Here is a 17,538-nt window from a genome sequence, read left to right as displayed (position 1 = left end):
GGGACTTCAAAGCCAAGTCTTCCCATGGGAGTCATTCTGCTCCTCAGCTTCCCCACTGTTCCTCTTTGGGTCCAAGTGGGTTCTTTCTGTTTCCTCCCATCCTGCCAGAGAGGTCAGTTGGTCCAGGATCGCTGTTCCCATTTCACAAGTACAGGAAGCGAGATGCAGAGATGGAAAATGACTTGGCCAAGGTCAACCAACTCATCCTTAATCAAACCAGGCAGACCCAGGTTTTTAGCTCCTGGCAGACATTTCTCCCCATAGATCCCTCCACCTCTGAGGCTATACATTTAGGTACATCTTCATTCCTGCTGTTGCTAAGGACTTGAGAGTTGCAGATATACTCTTGGACATGCACCAAAGAAGTGGTCATGGTGGGGTGGGGTGGGGGGAGGCGAGGAGCACCTGGGTGGCCCAGTCAGCCAAGCGTCTGACTCTTGATTTCGGCTCAGGTCATGATCTCAGGGCTGTGAGATTGAGCCTCTTGTCGGGCTCCACATGCAGTGGAGAGTCTGCCTCTCTGCCTCTCCCTCTGCCCCTCCCCCCAGCTTGTGCATGCACACTCTCACCTTCTCTCTAATAAATACATAAATCTTAAAAAAAAAATAAAAGAAGTGGTCACAGGGAAGGAACTGAACATGCTTTATACTTGCTGAAGCGCCTCTGGAATGAATACTCTTCAGCCAGAGGGTAGATTAGCTTCTAGTATAGCGGCTGTCTGTTCAGAGCACTTGTTACCTCTGCTTACCACCCTCTTCTGTTAGCAAGTGCAGAGCAGGGGTGTCTGAGATTCTTCTCTAATCCTTTGGATCTTGGATCCCCCAGGAGCAGAAATATTTTACTTGGGCTCTTGGGTCATTTGAGAAGGTAAATGTGATACATTAGAGACTATTGTAAAACTGTGTTTGAAAAGAAGACCCAGAAACTCTTCAGAGGGGGTGCTTCACCCTCATTTCAACAGTTATCCCCTGTGTTGGATGAACTGAACAATTTGGTAATGGCTGGACAGCCCTTGGTAAGCGCAGCTCAGAAATCCTGTCTGAGGAATCTGTGTGTCCCGGTGCTTTCTTTGGAAGAGCTGCTGAGGATTCCCCTCTCTTCAGCTAACCCACCAGCCCCTTCCTCTTCAGCCTGCCCCTTACGGTCATGCACACATTAGAAAGATGGGCCCCTGAGGTCTGGGATCAGCAGTGGGCCAGAAGTTGGGACTGAGCGTCGACTCGAGAATCGCGTTATTTTGCAGGATGTCATCGAGGGCTCCGACCGCAGCGCAGCCCTGCAGCTTACCAATCTGGTGGAGGGCATCTACACGTTCCACTTGCAAGTTGCTGACGGTCAGGGGGCCTCGGACACGGACACGGCCACCGTGGAAGTGCGGCCAGGTGCGCCTGGGCCAATGTGCTGGTCTGTGATCTAGGCGGCCCACTTTCGGGTTCTTCGCAGTGGACAGGGTCCCCCCGGCTGGGGTGCCCACCGTGGCTGGCTTCAGCTCCTGGCCAGAGCCATGGTGTGGCTTTCTCTGCTCTTCACTGTGTATCCCCAGACAGACTTGGCCTCTCAGCTCATGACGGGGAGTTGAATGTGGCAGCAGGAATCTCGTGCCCCTTCTGTGTTGCTGCCAGAAAGTGAAGCAGACACAGGAGCTTCAGGGTGGGAGCTCAGAGGGGGCAGCTCCGGTGAGGGGCCTCCAAGCACCCCACGAAAATGGGGCGAGAGCGGCCCGCGCAGCCGAGGCTGAGGGAAGGGTGTGCAGTGCCAAAATTTCAAGGTAGCCCAGAGGCTGTTTGGGTACCCCTGGTTATCTTCCAGGAAAAGTCCTAAGTCCTAAGAAGTTACCTCGGGATCATTTTAAACTCTTTAAATCCTTGTGCGGGCCTTGTTCCTTATGTTGTCCAGCAGGATTTCCAAGTGGAAATCCCATGTGTTCTGGTTTCGCAGACCCCAGGAAGAGTGGACTGGTGGAGCTGACCCTGCAGGTGGGCGTGGGGCAGCTGACCGAGCAGCAGAAGGACACCCTCATGAGACACCTGGCGGCCCTGCTGAATGTGCCAGACTCAGACGTTAAGGTTCAGAAGATCCAGGCCCACTCGGACCTCAGGTGTGAGCTGCATACCTGTCCGGCAGGATCTTGTTTGTTCCCTTTGCGTGTTGTCTAGTTTTGCACACGCTTGCATCCCATCCATACATTCTTTTTCTCAAAGGGCCGCAGTAAGGACAACATCATTCCAGGTCCCTCCTACAACAAACAGTAAATGTTTGTTGACCGAGAATGTTCCAGATGAAGGAGTTAGCAACCATCAGCTGGAACTGGTTGTTAGCTCTGCTATCCTCAGAGGTCGTGCTAATGGCCTGGGGCTGGCACAGAGGATGCCTCACAGCCAGACTTCATCCCTACCCCACATTCCCAGGACTGAGGCTTCTCGCGGTGTGAGAGGAGCATTGATTACCATTGCTGTCTTCTGGGAGTCTAGGAGGCTAAACCTCTGGCCTTTATAAAAGATTTATATATTTAATTGAGCTTTTGTTTTTGAATGCTTACCCAATCTATGAGTAGTAGGGTGGGTGGGAGGAGAGAAAGTATGGGAATGAAAACCTACCATTCACAGTAAATCTATTGGCCAGTTATTGTCAGCTACTCTGTTTAGGTTTGTTTTCCAGACAATTGAAGTTTGTTTAGAAAAATACCAAGTTAAAAGAATTTTAATTATTTTTTTCATAGAATTTTAATTACTTTTTCATAAATTTCATTATTGTTTCATTCTTTCAAAACAAATCACACATTTCCCTTACTTATAAAATATCAAACACTGAACAAGTCTGAAAATCAACAAAACCAAAGGCTATTTCTTTAAAAAATCAACAGAATTGATAAACCTTTAGCTAGACTGACCAAGAAAATAGAAGACTCAAATTAGTAAAATCAAGAATGAAAGGGGATATTCCTACCAACCATATAGAAATAAAAAGGATTATTCTATGAGTAATGGTATGTCAACAAATTAGTTAACCTGGATGAAATGGACACAATCCTAGAAAGACTCGAGAAGAAATTAAAAATTTTAACAAACCTGTAGAAAGTGAAGAGATTAAATCAGTAATCAGTAACTACCCACCAAGCCCAGGACCAGATGGCCTCACTGGTGAATTTACCAAACATTTAAAGATTTACCACCACTTCCACAAGTTCTTCGAAAACAGAGAAGTGGAGGGAACACTTTCCAACTCATTCTAGGAGGCCAGTGTTTACTCTGATATTAAAACCAGACAGAGGGGCACCTGGGTGGCTCAGTCGCTTAAGTGTCTGCCTTCAGCTCAGGTCATGATCCCAGGGTCCTGGGATTGAGCCCCATGTCGGGCTCCCTGTTCAACAGGAGTCTGCTTCTCCCTCTCCCTCTGCCCCTTTCCCCTGCTCGTACTCTCTCTCTCAAGTAAATAAAATCTTAAAACCAAAAAAAACTAAAAATAAAACGAGACAGAGAAGTTCCCAAGAAAACTACTGACCAATGTCCCTTATGAATATAGAAGCAGAAATCCTCAACAAAATACTTTGTAACTGCATCCAGCAACATATTAAAAGAAGTAGACACCATAGCCAAAGTGAGATTTATCCCAGGCATGCAGGGTAGGTCAGTCAATAAATGTAATAAAGCTATTAATAAAGGACCAAAACCAGGGCGCCTGAGTGGCTCAGATGGTTAAGCATCTGCCTTCGGCTCAAGTCGTGATCCCAGGGTCCTGGGATCGAGCTCCCCATCGGGCTCCCTGCTCAGTGGGGAGCCTGCTTCTCCCTCTGCCTCTGCCTCTCTCTCTCTCTCTCTCTCTCTCTGACTCTCATGAATAAATAAATAAAACATTAAAAAAAATAAAGGACCAAAACCATATGATCATCTTAGTAGGCACAGAAAAAGCATTTGATGAAATCCAACAGCCTTTCATGATAAAAACACTTGTAGGCCGAGTTGTGGCCCCTCAAAAGATACATTTACATCCTAACCCTTACTACCTGTGTGACCTGATTTGGAAACAGGATCTCTGCAGATGGAAATAGTTGAGGTAAGGTTAAACTGCTGTAGGATGGACCCTTCATCCAGAGTGATTGTGTCCCTGGAAGAAGAGAAGAGACTCAGAGACAGCACGCAGGGAGATCACCAGGTGACAGTGGATTGATGGGTCTCCAAGCACGCCCACTGCAGAGAGCTGCAAGAAGGGTGTGGGGCATGATCTCCTCTAACACCTTCAGAGACTCAGAGACAGGATGACCCTGACAATACCTTGATTTTGAGCGTCTAGCTTATGGAACTGTAAGAGAATAAATTTCTGTTGTTATAAGCCACCCAGTTTATGGTACTTTTAATGGCAACCTTGAAAACAAGTACAGATTTGAATAGAAATGTCTCCAGAAAAGACATACAAATGGATAATCAGCACATGAAAAGGTGCTCAACGTCATTAGCTATTGGAAAATGCAAAGCAAAATCCTTTTGAGGTACCACTTCACACCCACTAGGATGGCTATAATCCAGAAGACGGACGTAACAAGCGTTGGCGGGGACACGGAAGGATTGGAACACTCTGTGTTTCCGGTGGGAACATACAGTGGTGCAGCCAGTGTGGAATTAGTTCCTCAGAATGCTGAACGTAGTTCCCAGACGAGCCAGTGATTCCACTCTGAGATACGTACCCAAGAGAAACGATAAACGTGTGTCCACACAGAAGCGTGTACACGAACATTTTATACGTTCAGCCAAAAGTGGATACAATCTAAACGTCATCAGCAGAATGGATAAACTCAATGAGGAATGTCCGTACGATGCAATATGGTTTGGCAGTAAAAGGGAAGGAATTTGGGGTAGATAGTGTGACGTGGATAAACTTGGGACCCGTCATGCAAAGTGGAGGAAGCAGGACACAGAATGCCTCGTGTATACATTTGTGTCAGACATACAGTCAAATCGGGAGAGACGGAAGGTGGGTGAGTTGTTGCCAGGGGCTGTGGAGAGGAGGGCATGCCGAAGAGTTACCCCTTAATGGGCACAGGGTTCCACCACCACAGGTGGTGGCGACGGTTGCACAGTGTAGTGAATACGCTGAAAACCACTGAGTAATGAGATTTAGAAGGGGGAATTCCAGTGGAAGTCAATTATATCTCAATAAACAGATAAAAGTAAAGACATCGCCCTGCGCACGGCTGAGTCTCTTTGCACACATACGCATATTGCTCCTCTTAATCTAAAGGTCTGTCTTTCATCAGGTGAATAGATAGCTCTGGGACTGAAGAGCCTTTATTTGTGACTAGAAACGCATCAGTTCCTTGGCCCACGAGATATGTCTCCGTGTCCTTGCCAAACCACCCGGCTGGGGCGGTCAAAACCCAGGTCACACGGCCAGCGCGGACGTGGCATGTCGGTCACCGCCTCACCATGTGGCTGTCCTCCCTCTTGTCTGCAGCACCGTGGTTGTGTTTTATGTCCAGAGTGGGCCACCTTTTGAGGTTCTCAAAGCCGCCGACGTGGTCCACAGTTTGCACAGGCAGCTCTCAAAGGAGAAGGCCGATTCCTTGCTCTTCAAAGTCTTGAGGATCGACACAGCAGGTATGTCTCCTGTGGGAATATTCCTTCTTTTAGGGTCCAAGTAATAGAAATATTTGTTGTCTATTCAGAATTGGATGGCACTAAGCAAAACATCCTATCAAATTAGATGCATTGAGAATCTCATAGAAACCTAAATACCCATTGAGGTTAAAGTGACAGATTTCTTGGACGAGGCGATCTAAGATCTGTTTGCAGTCTGACAGGACAGTAGTGAGGTCACATAGTCTTTTGGGACTGACTGGGCGTGAAGTCCAGTATTTGTCTTATTAGCAATTAAATATTGAACTTAATTCATCCAAGAATATGCCTATAGGTTGACTCCTCTGGGAATATTCTAAAAAAAAATCAGACTCCTCCTTGCCAGTCAGGGCTAAGTCTTACTGCATGGAAAGAGGAGTGAGGTGTGACGATTTTCACGTTTAGCGTCCAGAGACTTGGTTCGCATTTATGTTGACCGTGGGCTTCCTCCAACACGTTTACCGACTGCTCTGCCTCTGAGGGAAGCAAGAGAAACAGCAGTCCTGGGTCAGTTTTTTAAAACTATACTCCAGATAGTGGTCATTGTCAGAAATTTCATATTTAAGCTGTTGGCACAGTTTTAAACACAAGTGTTCTGGGCTGGAAAAGCTGTGTTCATGGAGTTTTTTCCCTGGACATCACGGTGCTGTGACAGTGGTGTTTCCGGGACTTCTGGAAGAGCAGGGTGGCTTCCAGGTGCCTCCCATTGGACCTCCATCCTGGCCCCTCGCTTGCTGCCCGGTCCTGGCACCAAACTGACTCGTGGGTGTCCTCTGAAATGTGGTCTTGGTCCAAGTTCTCTGTCTCTACCTTATGAGGAGCATGGATCCCTCATGATGAAGTGGCCTTATGAGGAGCATGGATCCCTCATGATGAAGTGGCCTTATGAGGAGCATGGATCCCTCATGATGAAGTGGCCATTGCAACAGGCGCCGAGGAGTGTGAGCATCGGGAGGGACGCGGCAGGGTTGGGCAGACAGTTTAGCTTGTTTCAGAGAGATGTCTGTCCACAGCTGACGTCCTCAACATGCACTAACTTAAATTTTTTAATAGTCCCCTTTTTTCTAGCTACAAAAGTAATGTCTTATGTATCATAGGAAATTTGGAATATCTAGAAAGGCAAAAAAACCCACAATCCTCTAGATTCTTGAGCCTAGAATCCCCAGCCTGCAGACTTAACTTTCGTTAATATTCTGATGTATTTCCCGCCAGTTCCTCCCGCTCTAGAAACATGTGATACAATCAGGATAATTTGATAAATATTTTTAATCTGCTTTTTAACTGCAAATCATATTATCATTTCTTTCAAATCTTTTACAATTTCTCCCTCAGTAGAGGATGTTTCTGGCGGCATTGTCCTCCATCCAGGATATGTTCAACAGTCCTCCACTCAGGGACTTTAGGTTGATTTTAAATAATGCCATAATTGTAGACAAATCTTTGTGCACATCCCCAGTTATCTTCACCGGATAAATTCTTAGAATGTATCTCAGGCCAGAGGGTACTACGTGTTGGCTTCATTTTTAAGGCTTTTGTTACCCTGTGTGGATTGGCTTTTTTCTGCTGTTTGCTTCCTGATGAAGAGACCCCCTGGGCCCCCCCATGCCATAGAGGCTCTTGACTCAGCAAGATGCGTCCATCAGGGTCCGAGCTAATGAAAACCCACAGCGGGCAGAAGCCAGGTTCCCCCCTCCTGCCCGCCACCACACCAGCCTCAGCCGCACCCGCCTCTTTGCAGGCTGCCTTCTGCAGTGCTCTGGCCATGGTCACTGTGACCCCATCACGAAGCGCTGTGTGTGCTCCCAGCTGTGGATGGAGAACCTGATACAGCGTTACATCCGGGATGGGGAGAGCAACTGTGGTGAGTCTGGGGCTGGGGGTGCAGCTGTGGGCGAGGAGCGTTGGGACACACCATTTTTGAAATACCAGAAATATCTGCCCCATTCTGCTGCTGTAAACAGTCGCCCTCTCCTTGCCTGAAGCCAAGGCGCAGTGAGTTAAGATCCTCCCCACCCCCTACCATCAATGCAGATGGACATGCCTAGGCTTTTCCGTAAACCTTCCTGATAAGGAAACCCACTTGGGCAGGGCAGAGTTGGCTACCCACCACCCGCATTGCTGAGAGAGTTGCTTTGTGCCCCTTGGGCCGTTTTTGGGGTGCACCTGCCTTGGCTTGGGCTCGGTTGGCCTTCTGGTGACGTGTTTCCTGGTGTGGACCTGCTGGACGCAGATGAACGGGAGAGTCTGGCCCACGCCTTCTAGATGTCTGCCAGGCACGCACCAAGAATGGGAGCCACCTTCTCAGCTAGCCCAGCTCGTGCCCTGACATCTCCTTTGGGGAGGAATCTATTTTAATGCCAGTCTATTTCCAAGAGTAATTTTGTTGCCTTGGGGATCCAGATGCATGTATTTGGCCGAGAAATTTGAAGATAGCCAGCCCTTGGATCGTTATTACAAGGAGCATATATAACATTTACTAGGGTTAAGCCTATGTCATGGGCCCTTGGTTTCTCTGTCCCGAATTGCTGTTGCAAAGCTTTTTATACAGGATTTGTGCAAGGATGTGGAAGGAATACAGATCAGGTGGTTTCTGAATTACTGTCTGGCTCTCGGAAGTGTGTTTGTGTCATAGGTAGCCATACAGATATTTTATTTGCCTTATTAAAGACTAGGCCAGAACTATTTTGGCGGGGAGGGTTGTGTTTCTTGTGATTATGGAAGGAATATTTTGATGTGTCATACATGGGTGTTCACAGCATTCCTTCTTAATTAATTTGTTTTTGATTATTCTGTCCTTAAGTCAGCATGAACTATACCCCATGAGGTCCCTGAACCAATTGCACCAAAGTAGGGTACCTTTGAGTTGTTCTCAATTTATTTGCATTTACCTTGTTTATGCTCTGCTCAGCCCGATGAGGCCATAGGTGGCCTTTGCTCATAAGAACTCAGAAATACTCATAAAGTTGTTTTGCGAACAGCGTGTAACCGTGTCCCCTCTGGCTTTCTTGTTTCCCAGAGTGGAGTATATTCTACGTGACGGCGTTGGCTCTCACTGTCCTAGTGCTGATCGGGGGCTCGCCCTGGCTTTGCCTCTACTGCTGCAAGAGGTACCCCGCCTGCTCATTTATTTACTTGGGATAAAGACACGTCATGAAATGAAATCATGAAATGGAACTCGACAGCTGTAGTAGCTTCAGCTTGGGTTTGTTAAGCTGCTGAACCACTTGACGGTCACTTTTAATATGAAGACAAACTAGACTTTAAAAGTCCTTTATAGGGGCGCCTGGCTGACTCGGCGGAGCCTGCGACTCTTGATCTCAGGGTCGTGAGTTCAAGACCAATGTTCTCTGTGGGGCCTACTTAAAAAAAAAAAATTCTCTATATTGTACTCCCCCCCACCCCACCCCCCACCAGATAAATGGAATAATACCAGAGGCGGCTTTTTCTTATGCAGCTTTCCTCTTCCCTAGGAGGCTCAGTGATTCTGTATCAAATCTAATGTTGTTTTCTATCAGTCTTACCTTTCCTTTACTGAGACACTCCTGGAATGGCCTGATTGATCAGCCCTCAGGAGAGGAAGGAGTTCCAGAAGCATTCTGATGCAAATTTAGATTTTGATTCTTTTGTGTGAAGCAACAATGGAATCCATCTCAATCCTATTGAATAAATGCAAAACTTTAATCCAGGCCCTGCAATCACCAAAGAGAAGTTTTGCTTTCGATGTTTCCCTCTTCCTTCTTCTGTGGAGCTGACCTCGAGAAGCCCCTGAGCTGCCTCGATGTCTCAATCTTCCAGAAGTCTGTGCCCAGCCCTCGGTGAGGAGATTTGTAGGGACAGTGATTTCTCGAGTCCTTAGAAGACGGTGTCGGTGACCCACCATCGACACAAAACACTAAATGCTCTCCAAAGAAGATACGATAAAAAAAACTAATGTGTACGGTAATTAATAGTTATTTTTTGAAACCGCTCACATTATCTTGGTTTTATTTGTGACTCCTTTCCCAGTAGTGAGGCTGGTGAAGCGGCGGGGGGTGCACAGGTACTCAGAGGCCTAAATCCCAGTAAACTTTCCCAGAGCCATTTGGGACCATGGGCACCCTGCTGTGCTTGGCTGTAAAAATTATGCAAAAAATAAAAATAAATGAAAATTTAAAAAAAATACACGTTCTGCAGTTTTATGGCATATGTATCAAGCAGATGATGGTGATGATGGAGAAAGTGGCTGACTGTGACCTTTTTAAGTATTAATAAGGAATATGAAGTATTCGCCATTGTGACGAATGGCTCTCTGTGCTTTATATATATTATTCAGTCCTCCCACCAACCGTATAAAAAGGGACTGTTTTTACTTCCATTTTACAGGTAGGAACGTGGAGTCACAGAAGTATCAAAAAATTGTCTCAGAGTCACCCAGCTAGCTAGTAAGCACTGAATCAAGGTTTAGAGGCCCATGCTCTAAGTCACCACCCTGTCAGGAAACTGAATGCTCTGGAACTGTCCTCAGCATAACCTTCCCGCGGCTTTGATGTGTGTTTTCACATAATCCTCGGCAGTTTAGGATGATGCACAAGGGACCAGTTGTTTCTCATGCGTTGTGAAAAATGAAATCCTGGGTTGTTGCAGTTAATTTTGGGAATCTGTTATATTTCTGTTTTTGGTTGTTTTTTTTCCTGGTTGCTAGTTTATATCATCTTTGCATCTTTGGACCTTCTAGGCAGTGTAGGTTTAGGGGGGAAATGTGTGCATCCAGGTTTTTCCGAGTAAAGCATTATTCGTTTGAAAGCTTGCTGTGCCAGCACCCTCTCAAGGGCCCTGGCCGAGAGCCTGTGGTTAGGTGGGCGCTGGGGGAATGGCCGCCCTGCTCCTGCGTTTGTTCAGGATGCACGCTGTGCCTCAGCCCCACCGAACCCAGCCCTGGCCGTGTATACGCACATCATCCCTACACGTGCCAACCCTTCCATTCTAAAGGCAAACCATTTCCTTTAGCGTTTTAATTCCTGGCTCCCAGTTCCCTCTCTAAGAACCTGAGTCGGGCTTTTCGTTGTTCCTTTCAGACGAAAAAGGACTAAAATAAGGAAGAAAACCAAGTATACCATCCTGGATAACATGGATGACCAGGAGAGAATGGAGCTGAGGCCCAAGTATGGTAAGGTGGTCTGCAAGGTACTTGCCTGGTGCTTGAAAGGATCGGATCCGGGGGTTTGCCAGAGCGTTCCTTTGGGTGAAAGGGGAGCGACAGGCTGGAGCCAGCAATTTAATTGGGAAGGAAGAGTGAGTCTGAGCTTCTGGGAAGAAAAACCTACACCAATCCCAAGGATATGCGACGGGGAGGCATAATTGTATTCTAAATTTCATGAAATTTTGGGGACGCACTTTGAGGCCTTAACAGTTGAGAGATCTGAAATGCCTCTTATCAGCTGAGACCCCACCTTTGCCCCCACTGCAGGCAAAGACTGCTTTTCAAACAGGTTTGCCTCTGTAACGGCTGGGCTGTCGGGCGTGTGGCACCATTCCACCCCAGCTCACCTCTGAACGCTGTGCCCTGCAGGTCTGCTCCCTGAGAGTATTTCCCTTAACTGACTAGCCATATGCAGGTGAGCACAAAGCCTAGGCAGAGCCTGCGAGGGCCCGTGGCGGGCAGGGCCGGGCCGCCTGCTTCTCCCGGTGTTTCTGGTGCCTTTCTGCACGCTCCATGCCCTCCCCAGTCCTCCTGTCCAAATCTCCACCTGTGTGGACTATCGCTGAAGCAATGCTAGCCGATCAGTGTGTGCTTATCCGTTCTTGATTCCTGTAAGATTGATTTTTCAACGTTTCTTGCCTGTTTTGAACTGTCTTCTCATGAGTCTTTGTCTTAAGCCCTTAGCTAGACACTATAAATTCTCTGAGAGCAGGGATCGCATCTTATACCAGTTCTCTTAGTTTGACCAGCAGCAATCACATATTGTACCAAAAATATTTTGATTGAACCAAATCATAAGACCATAACAGCTTTCACTTCGTGCTTACTGCATGCTAACTCCTGGGCATCAGCCTCACCGGTACTGTTTCACAGAGTGCTCACCATAAACCCGTGGAGTACATGCTCTGTCATCTCCCAGTATTAATGGTTATGGAGACTGAAAGCCCAGAGAGGTTAGGCATCTTGTCCAGCATCAAATGGCTAGCTGGCAAGTGTCGAAGCTTGGGCTCAAGCTCAGGGGTGACTCCAAAGCCCCTGTTGCTGCTCACCAGGGCCCCCAGCCCCTGCTCTGTTGTGCGTGATGCTTTGATGGTGCAGAGAACACCACTGGGTACAGGGGACCTACAACCAGAGAGACAGCTGAGAGCGAAAAAGGCCGTTTCCCTCAAGATGCGTCTGTCCCCTTCTCCCCAGGTATTAAACACCGAAGCACAGAGCACAACTCCAGCCTCATGGTGTCCGAGTCGGAGTTTGACAGCGACCAAGACACAATCTTCAGCCGAGAGAGGATGGAGAGGGGGAATCCAGAAGTCTCTATGAATGGTTCCCTCAGAAACGGAGCTCCCTTCAGCTATTGCTCAAAGGACAGATAACGGAGCCGTTTGTAAACTCGAAGGCTACCCACAGGAATCACTGAATCCAGGACCAGTTAATGGGAGTTAAAAAACAGAACTAACTCTTGTTAGAATAGTGCATTAATGTCCTTTCACACGGGGCTGGATGTGTGTCCCTGTATTTAAAAGATCTGTTTTCTTGGGATGTTTGAGACATGAAACAAAACAGAAACGTTGCTCTTTTAACAGAGATGCTTGCTAACAGGGATAAAGGTTGGGTAAGAGACTAGGTATATATGTAAAAGAGTTTTCTGTTGTGTAGGTGGCACAGTATTTATATTACCTATGTGGAAATAAAGACTACCCCTGTGTCTATCTGCAGACCTCTAGGTAAGTTAAACACGCATTTAAAAAGGGCTGATTTCTCTTTGGAGCTGTGATTGCCTTTGAGGACGACATCCTGAACATGCTTTTTCTGGTAGGACCCACACAGTAAAGTTGCTGTGTATATTACAGTAGCTTATTTGAGGTGTGGGTTGTCTTCTGTGCAGCAAGTTTTCTGTGCTGACTGAGACACCCATACAGAGCAAAGCCCCCCAGTAGGTTTATTCCTTGCTATGGCCAGCCACCATTGGCCCTCTGTAGACAGCAGCTCCTGGGAATCTGAGAGCTGAGTACGAATCGTCTGATAAGGACCAGAGACATAGACAGGGACGTGGGGGCATAATGACCTGTAGGTTGAAAGTTGAAGATCACATGGTAACATTCTTTGCCTTTTCTTTCTCCTAGAAAAGCTACCTTGAAGCCTCTCCTAGCCCCAGTGTAGGTTAAACGCGATAAAAGTGATTATTAGCCGATGGAACATGTATTGAGTATGTCCATAGGCATGCATTTAGATTGCCACAGATAGGGATAATGACTCAGCAACTTTGTCTATGTTTTCAAACTCAGAAATATAGTCTGTCTTAATTAGGATGGGATGCTCATGATAATTGGCCCCTATAGATACTTTCCATGATAACAAACTGACATAGACATTCACTTCATAGGTTTAAAAAAATATATTAAACCATTTTTTTAACCAAATAAATCTCATTTTAAATATATGGGGGGGGAACATCCCCAACCACAGAGCACCCCAGAGCAGACCTGGAGTGAACTATAGCCTGAGGAGGTGGCTGGCTCCTGTTGGTTCGTTCTCCATCCATAGTCCTGAGGCTGGTGACCTGGGAGGTGCCCTTGGCATTCTTTGGAAAGATTAGAATAGAGGTGGGGCCCATCACAGAATCAGTGTTGTGGCCTCAGAAGGGAACACACCTAAGCAGGACCCTGGTGCACAAGTTTCTGTGAAACTAGGATTGCTTTACCACGATTAAGTGGAAAAGCAAGAGGATTAAACCACCAGGTTTAAACCATCAGGACGGGAACAAGGGAGAAAATAGTTCCTGTGGGTCCCTGAACAAAATTAAGCTTGCACATGCTTTTGTTCTGTCTGGTCATATTCATCCTTATGAGATCATCTTGTTTTCAATTTTTGTACTTTCTGGGGAACGGCAGAACTAAAAAGTATATAAGACTATAATTTTATTTTTTTTAAATAATTTCTTTGCTTATGCCTCCACTTTCTGTACTGCTAGTCAGTTCAGTCTGCTATCTGTGATGTTAGAAGGAAGATGTGATGTTTTCTACACCAGTATTTATCTTCATAAACTTAATCTCTCGCATACCCAGTGAACAGAATTATGTTGTTTTGTGTACAACCAGGAATTTCTGGCTTTGAGGAATGCAGAACCGGAGGCGGATGGAGTGCAATGAAGAAGAGAGTGAACGTTTGTTAAGTGCTTTATGCGCATAATACATGTTTTATATATACCCCACTGGTCCTTCCAGTCGGCCTGGAAAAGGAGATATTATTCTCCTGTGGCAGAGAACGACCTGGAGTCTCAGAGAGGTTAAGCAACTTGTGCAAGGTCACAGCCCAAGAGTGCTAGATCTGCGAACGGAATGCACATTTTTTAAGCCGTGAAGCCCATGCTTTCTACCCTCCTCCCTTACTATACAGAGAACGCCCACCCTCAGCTGTTGGACAGCAGATTCTGGATGGCCTTTGGACCATTTGTTCCTGGGACCCAGGGGACTTCCTTCAGACGGTGGAGAGAACACAGGACGCAGAGAAGCCTCCCTCGTCCCTCCTGCGGGATTACACCCTGTGGCAGCGCTCTGGTTTCAGAGGGCTGCTTCCGCCTCCCCTGGCCTCTCTTCCCCCACCGGTGCACCTTGACCTCAGGTGCACCAGGAGGCGGTTCGCCCTGGGTACCTGGGCCCCGGGCGGGGCAGAGCTCAGGGTGAGGAAGAACTGCCTTCTGCCCACCATCCAGGGCAGAAACTCCCCCAGGGCCAGTGGAGGGAAGGTTCTCCAGCTGCTCGATGGAGAAGCCCGCCCACAAGACCTTCCAGTCACTGCAAGGGGGATGTGACTTGGGTACTGAGGCCAGTCGTGGAAGAATGCAGCGGAAAGCCGCGCGGCGCGGGAGGCGCCCCAGCCTGGGGGCAGAGGGTCCCAGCTGCCCCGGGCCGCCCTGTGATATTTCCCAGGTCTGACCAGCTCTTACTTGTAGGACAGCACGTATGAGACATGGCCAGTCTAAATAAAGGCGTCTGTATTTCCGTAATGCTGTGTCGGAGCAGGGGAGTACTTCTTGCTTTGGGCGAGGGCCTTCCCTGGGGTGGGAGTCGGCAAGCTGGCTCTACCTGTTTTGTGCGGCCTATGAGCCCACGGTGGTTTTCACGTTTCCAAATGGTTCGGGAAATCATGAGGCTGTTGTGAGACTTCAGTGGAGTTGGGATTTCAGGGTGCACCAAGACAGCCGTGATGGAAGGCGCGCCCCTCGCTCCTGCTTGGGGGACGGCAGAGGAGCGGTCTGCAGGGCCCGTCCCAACCCCAAATATCCACTTCCTGGCCCTTCTCAGAACCATGTGCCCAGCCCCACAGCCCGGCACTTCTGTCTCTCTCTGCCCCTCCCCCCCTTGCATGCCTGCTCTCTTTCTCTCTCCAAAATAAATAAAGAAATCTTTAAAAACCAAACAAAAGTAGTCATTCCAACAGGGGCACCGGTGGGGACTTGCAGTGTTCTGTTTCTTGCTCTGGGTGCTGGTCACAGGGTATGCTCAGCTTGTGAAGATTAAGCAAGTTGTTCACTTCTGTACACTTTTTGGCATGCATGTTACACTGAACGAAATTTAAAAAAATTTTTTTTAAATTCAGTTTAGTTAACATAGACTGTATTATTAGTTGCAGGGGTAGAATCCAGTGATTCATCAGTTGCATATAACACCCAGTGCTCATTCCATCATGTGTCCTCCTTCATGCCCCTCACCCAAGAATAAGAAGCCTTGCCAAATGATTTTACTTCCAAAGCTGAGTATAAAGGGCTAGCACGAGGGGTTTCTTTGCGGGTGGTGGGTACAGGTACAATTACAGACAATTCTGTGTCTCGGTTGTGGCGGTGATGACACAAGCCTTCCTACCGATGGAATTAAGCTGGGTAACACATTCACATAAATGAGTGTGCAAGAAACTGGGGAAACTGCCAGAAGGCCTGTATTAACAGCATGATACTTATGTCAGTTCCCTGATACTAGTTATCTAAGATGGTAACTACTGGGGGAAAACGGGTGGGAGGTATAGCAGAATGTACTACTTTTGCAACCTCCCATGAGTTTATAATTACTTCAAAATAAAAAGTTGGAAGATGTGGAGGGGAAATAGCCAGATTCGTGATTAACAGTGAAATCCTAAAAGAGCTTCTGTTAAAGTCAGCAACAACAACAACAACCAGCATTTCTCCAACTAAACAGTCTCCCTTTTTGAGATGAGTTTAGGGAATGGCCAAATTTCCTGTATTTGAAGCCTACTTAGTATTACCACCTCTGTCCCAAGGTGATGAGCCCAGAGTTGCAGGCCTGAGGTCTTAGCACAACCGGAAGAAAGCACGCAGTCTCACCTAATCTGACACAACACCTGCAAAAACGTCCGTGTCTCCTGAATCACCGGGACGGGGGATTGTTCATGGCCTACACTGTGGCGAGTCCTTCCTAGTTAGCTGATGAAATGGACGGATGGTAAGTAAATCTTCAGACTGCCAATTTCCAAACCCATTTCCATTCATTTATAAATAGCACATGCAAACAGAATATGCTGGTAGCCTTTCAACACTCTTAGATGAAGCAGGGCCTGCTATTTTTCCAGAAAGTTTTCCCAGACTTCATCAATGAAAACCACACTGATTTGCTTTTTAATTTGTTGCTAAAATAGAAAGAAGCTGTAGCATTTACATTTACTGATAGAGAATGGAAGAAATAGAAGATGAAAGTAACACTTGCTTTTAAGCAGAGGCCTAGGCCAAGGATGTAAAGAACCCCCAAACTGAGAGGTAAGTGGGTAATTTCTCCTGGTAATAAAGTAATTTTAAAAATCAAAAGCAGGTTCAGTGGAACACCAAGCATTGTCTACACATAGCAGGCCTTCCTGGGTTCTCTGATTCCCGCATTCAGTGCCCTTGAGGCATTTTCTGACCCTGTACCATTGTAGAGAAGAGTGGTGCAAAATGCAAATTCTGGCGTCTTGGGAGTCCGACTGACTTCCCTCCCACGTATGGAAGAAGCTAGTGTACTTCCATTTGCACGTTCATTTCAAGGTTTCTCATCCATACAAAATTTGTGGGAGTTTTTGGCTTATCCTTTCAACTGGTTATAATACCCTTACCAGCTTCCTCATTAATGAGTTAAATAAAATATTTAACCATATGTTCATTTTTTAAAGATTTTATTTATTTATTTGACACAGAGAGAAAGACAGCGTGAGGGGGAACATAAGTAGAGGGAATAGGAGAGGGAGAAGCAGGCTTCCAGCCGAGCGGGGAGCCCGATGTGGGACTCGATCCCAGGACCCCGGGATCATGACCCGAGCCAAAGGCAGTCGTTTAACCAACTGAGCCATTCAGGCGCCCCCATATGTTCATTTTTTAAAAAACCAAAGCAGGTGAAAAGAAATGCATGAACTCAGTGGAATGACAAAGGGAGACACATATCCAGTGGCACTGCTCTTTCTTCCAATGAAAAACTTACTTTTGTTCAACGTCAGATTCAATGAGGCCACATGAAATTTCTTAAAAAGCAATGAGCACTGGGTGAAAATATAAGATACACTGTTAAAATAATTAACAGTGATTATATCTGAATAGCAGGATTCAGGGAATTTCTCCCTCGTACTTCTCTGTATCAGAAAAGCCCAAACTTGAGGAAAAGTACATAATGGGTAACAGTGGAGTGAGTAGAAGAGACTGGCAAATTTGAGAAAGCTGGAGTATACTTTCTCACACAGCCACACTTATAAACCATGTAAATTTTCAGTCTG

The 17,538-nt window shown here is 46.8% G+C and overlaps 1 protein-coding gene across 2 annotated transcripts in view; it reads left to right on the top strand.

The window, feature by feature from the left end:
* The window catches only part of KIAA0319 (KIAA0319 ortholog), a 96,383-nt gene extending 81,184 nt beyond the window's left edge, over nt 1-15,199 (top strand). Inside the window, exons 15-22 of one of the 2 annotated variants that reach the window (XM_027603663.2) lie at nt 1,244-1,382; nt 1,939-2,098; nt 5,449-5,591; nt 7,348-7,470; nt 8,626-8,716; nt 9,296-9,424; nt 10,664-10,755; nt 11,983-15,199. In XM_027603663.2, the coding sequence (XP_027459464.1) occupies nt 1,244-1,382; nt 1,939-2,098; nt 5,449-5,591; nt 7,348-7,470; nt 8,626-8,716; nt 9,296-9,424; nt 10,664-10,755; nt 11,983-12,161 (1,056 nt within the window). In that variant the 3' untranslated portion in view covers nt 12,162-15,199. The remainder of the gene's footprint in view (nt 1-1,243; nt 1,383-1,938; nt 2,099-5,448; nt 5,592-7,347; nt 7,471-8,625; nt 8,717-9,295; nt 9,425-10,663; nt 10,756-11,982) is intronic. The other variant, XM_027603664.2, reaches the window with a different exon arrangement.
* The last annotated feature ends 2,339 nt before the right edge of the window (nt 15,200-17,538 follow it).

Source organism: Zalophus californianus, chromosome 7 (genome assembly GCF_009762305.2).
Source record: "Zalophus californianus isolate mZalCal1 chromosome 7, mZalCal1.pri.v2, whole genome shotgun sequence".
Taxonomy (NCBI): Eukaryota; Metazoa; Chordata; class Mammalia; order Carnivora; family Otariidae; genus Zalophus; species Zalophus californianus.
This window is presented reverse-complemented; position numbering and strand designations above follow the sequence as displayed.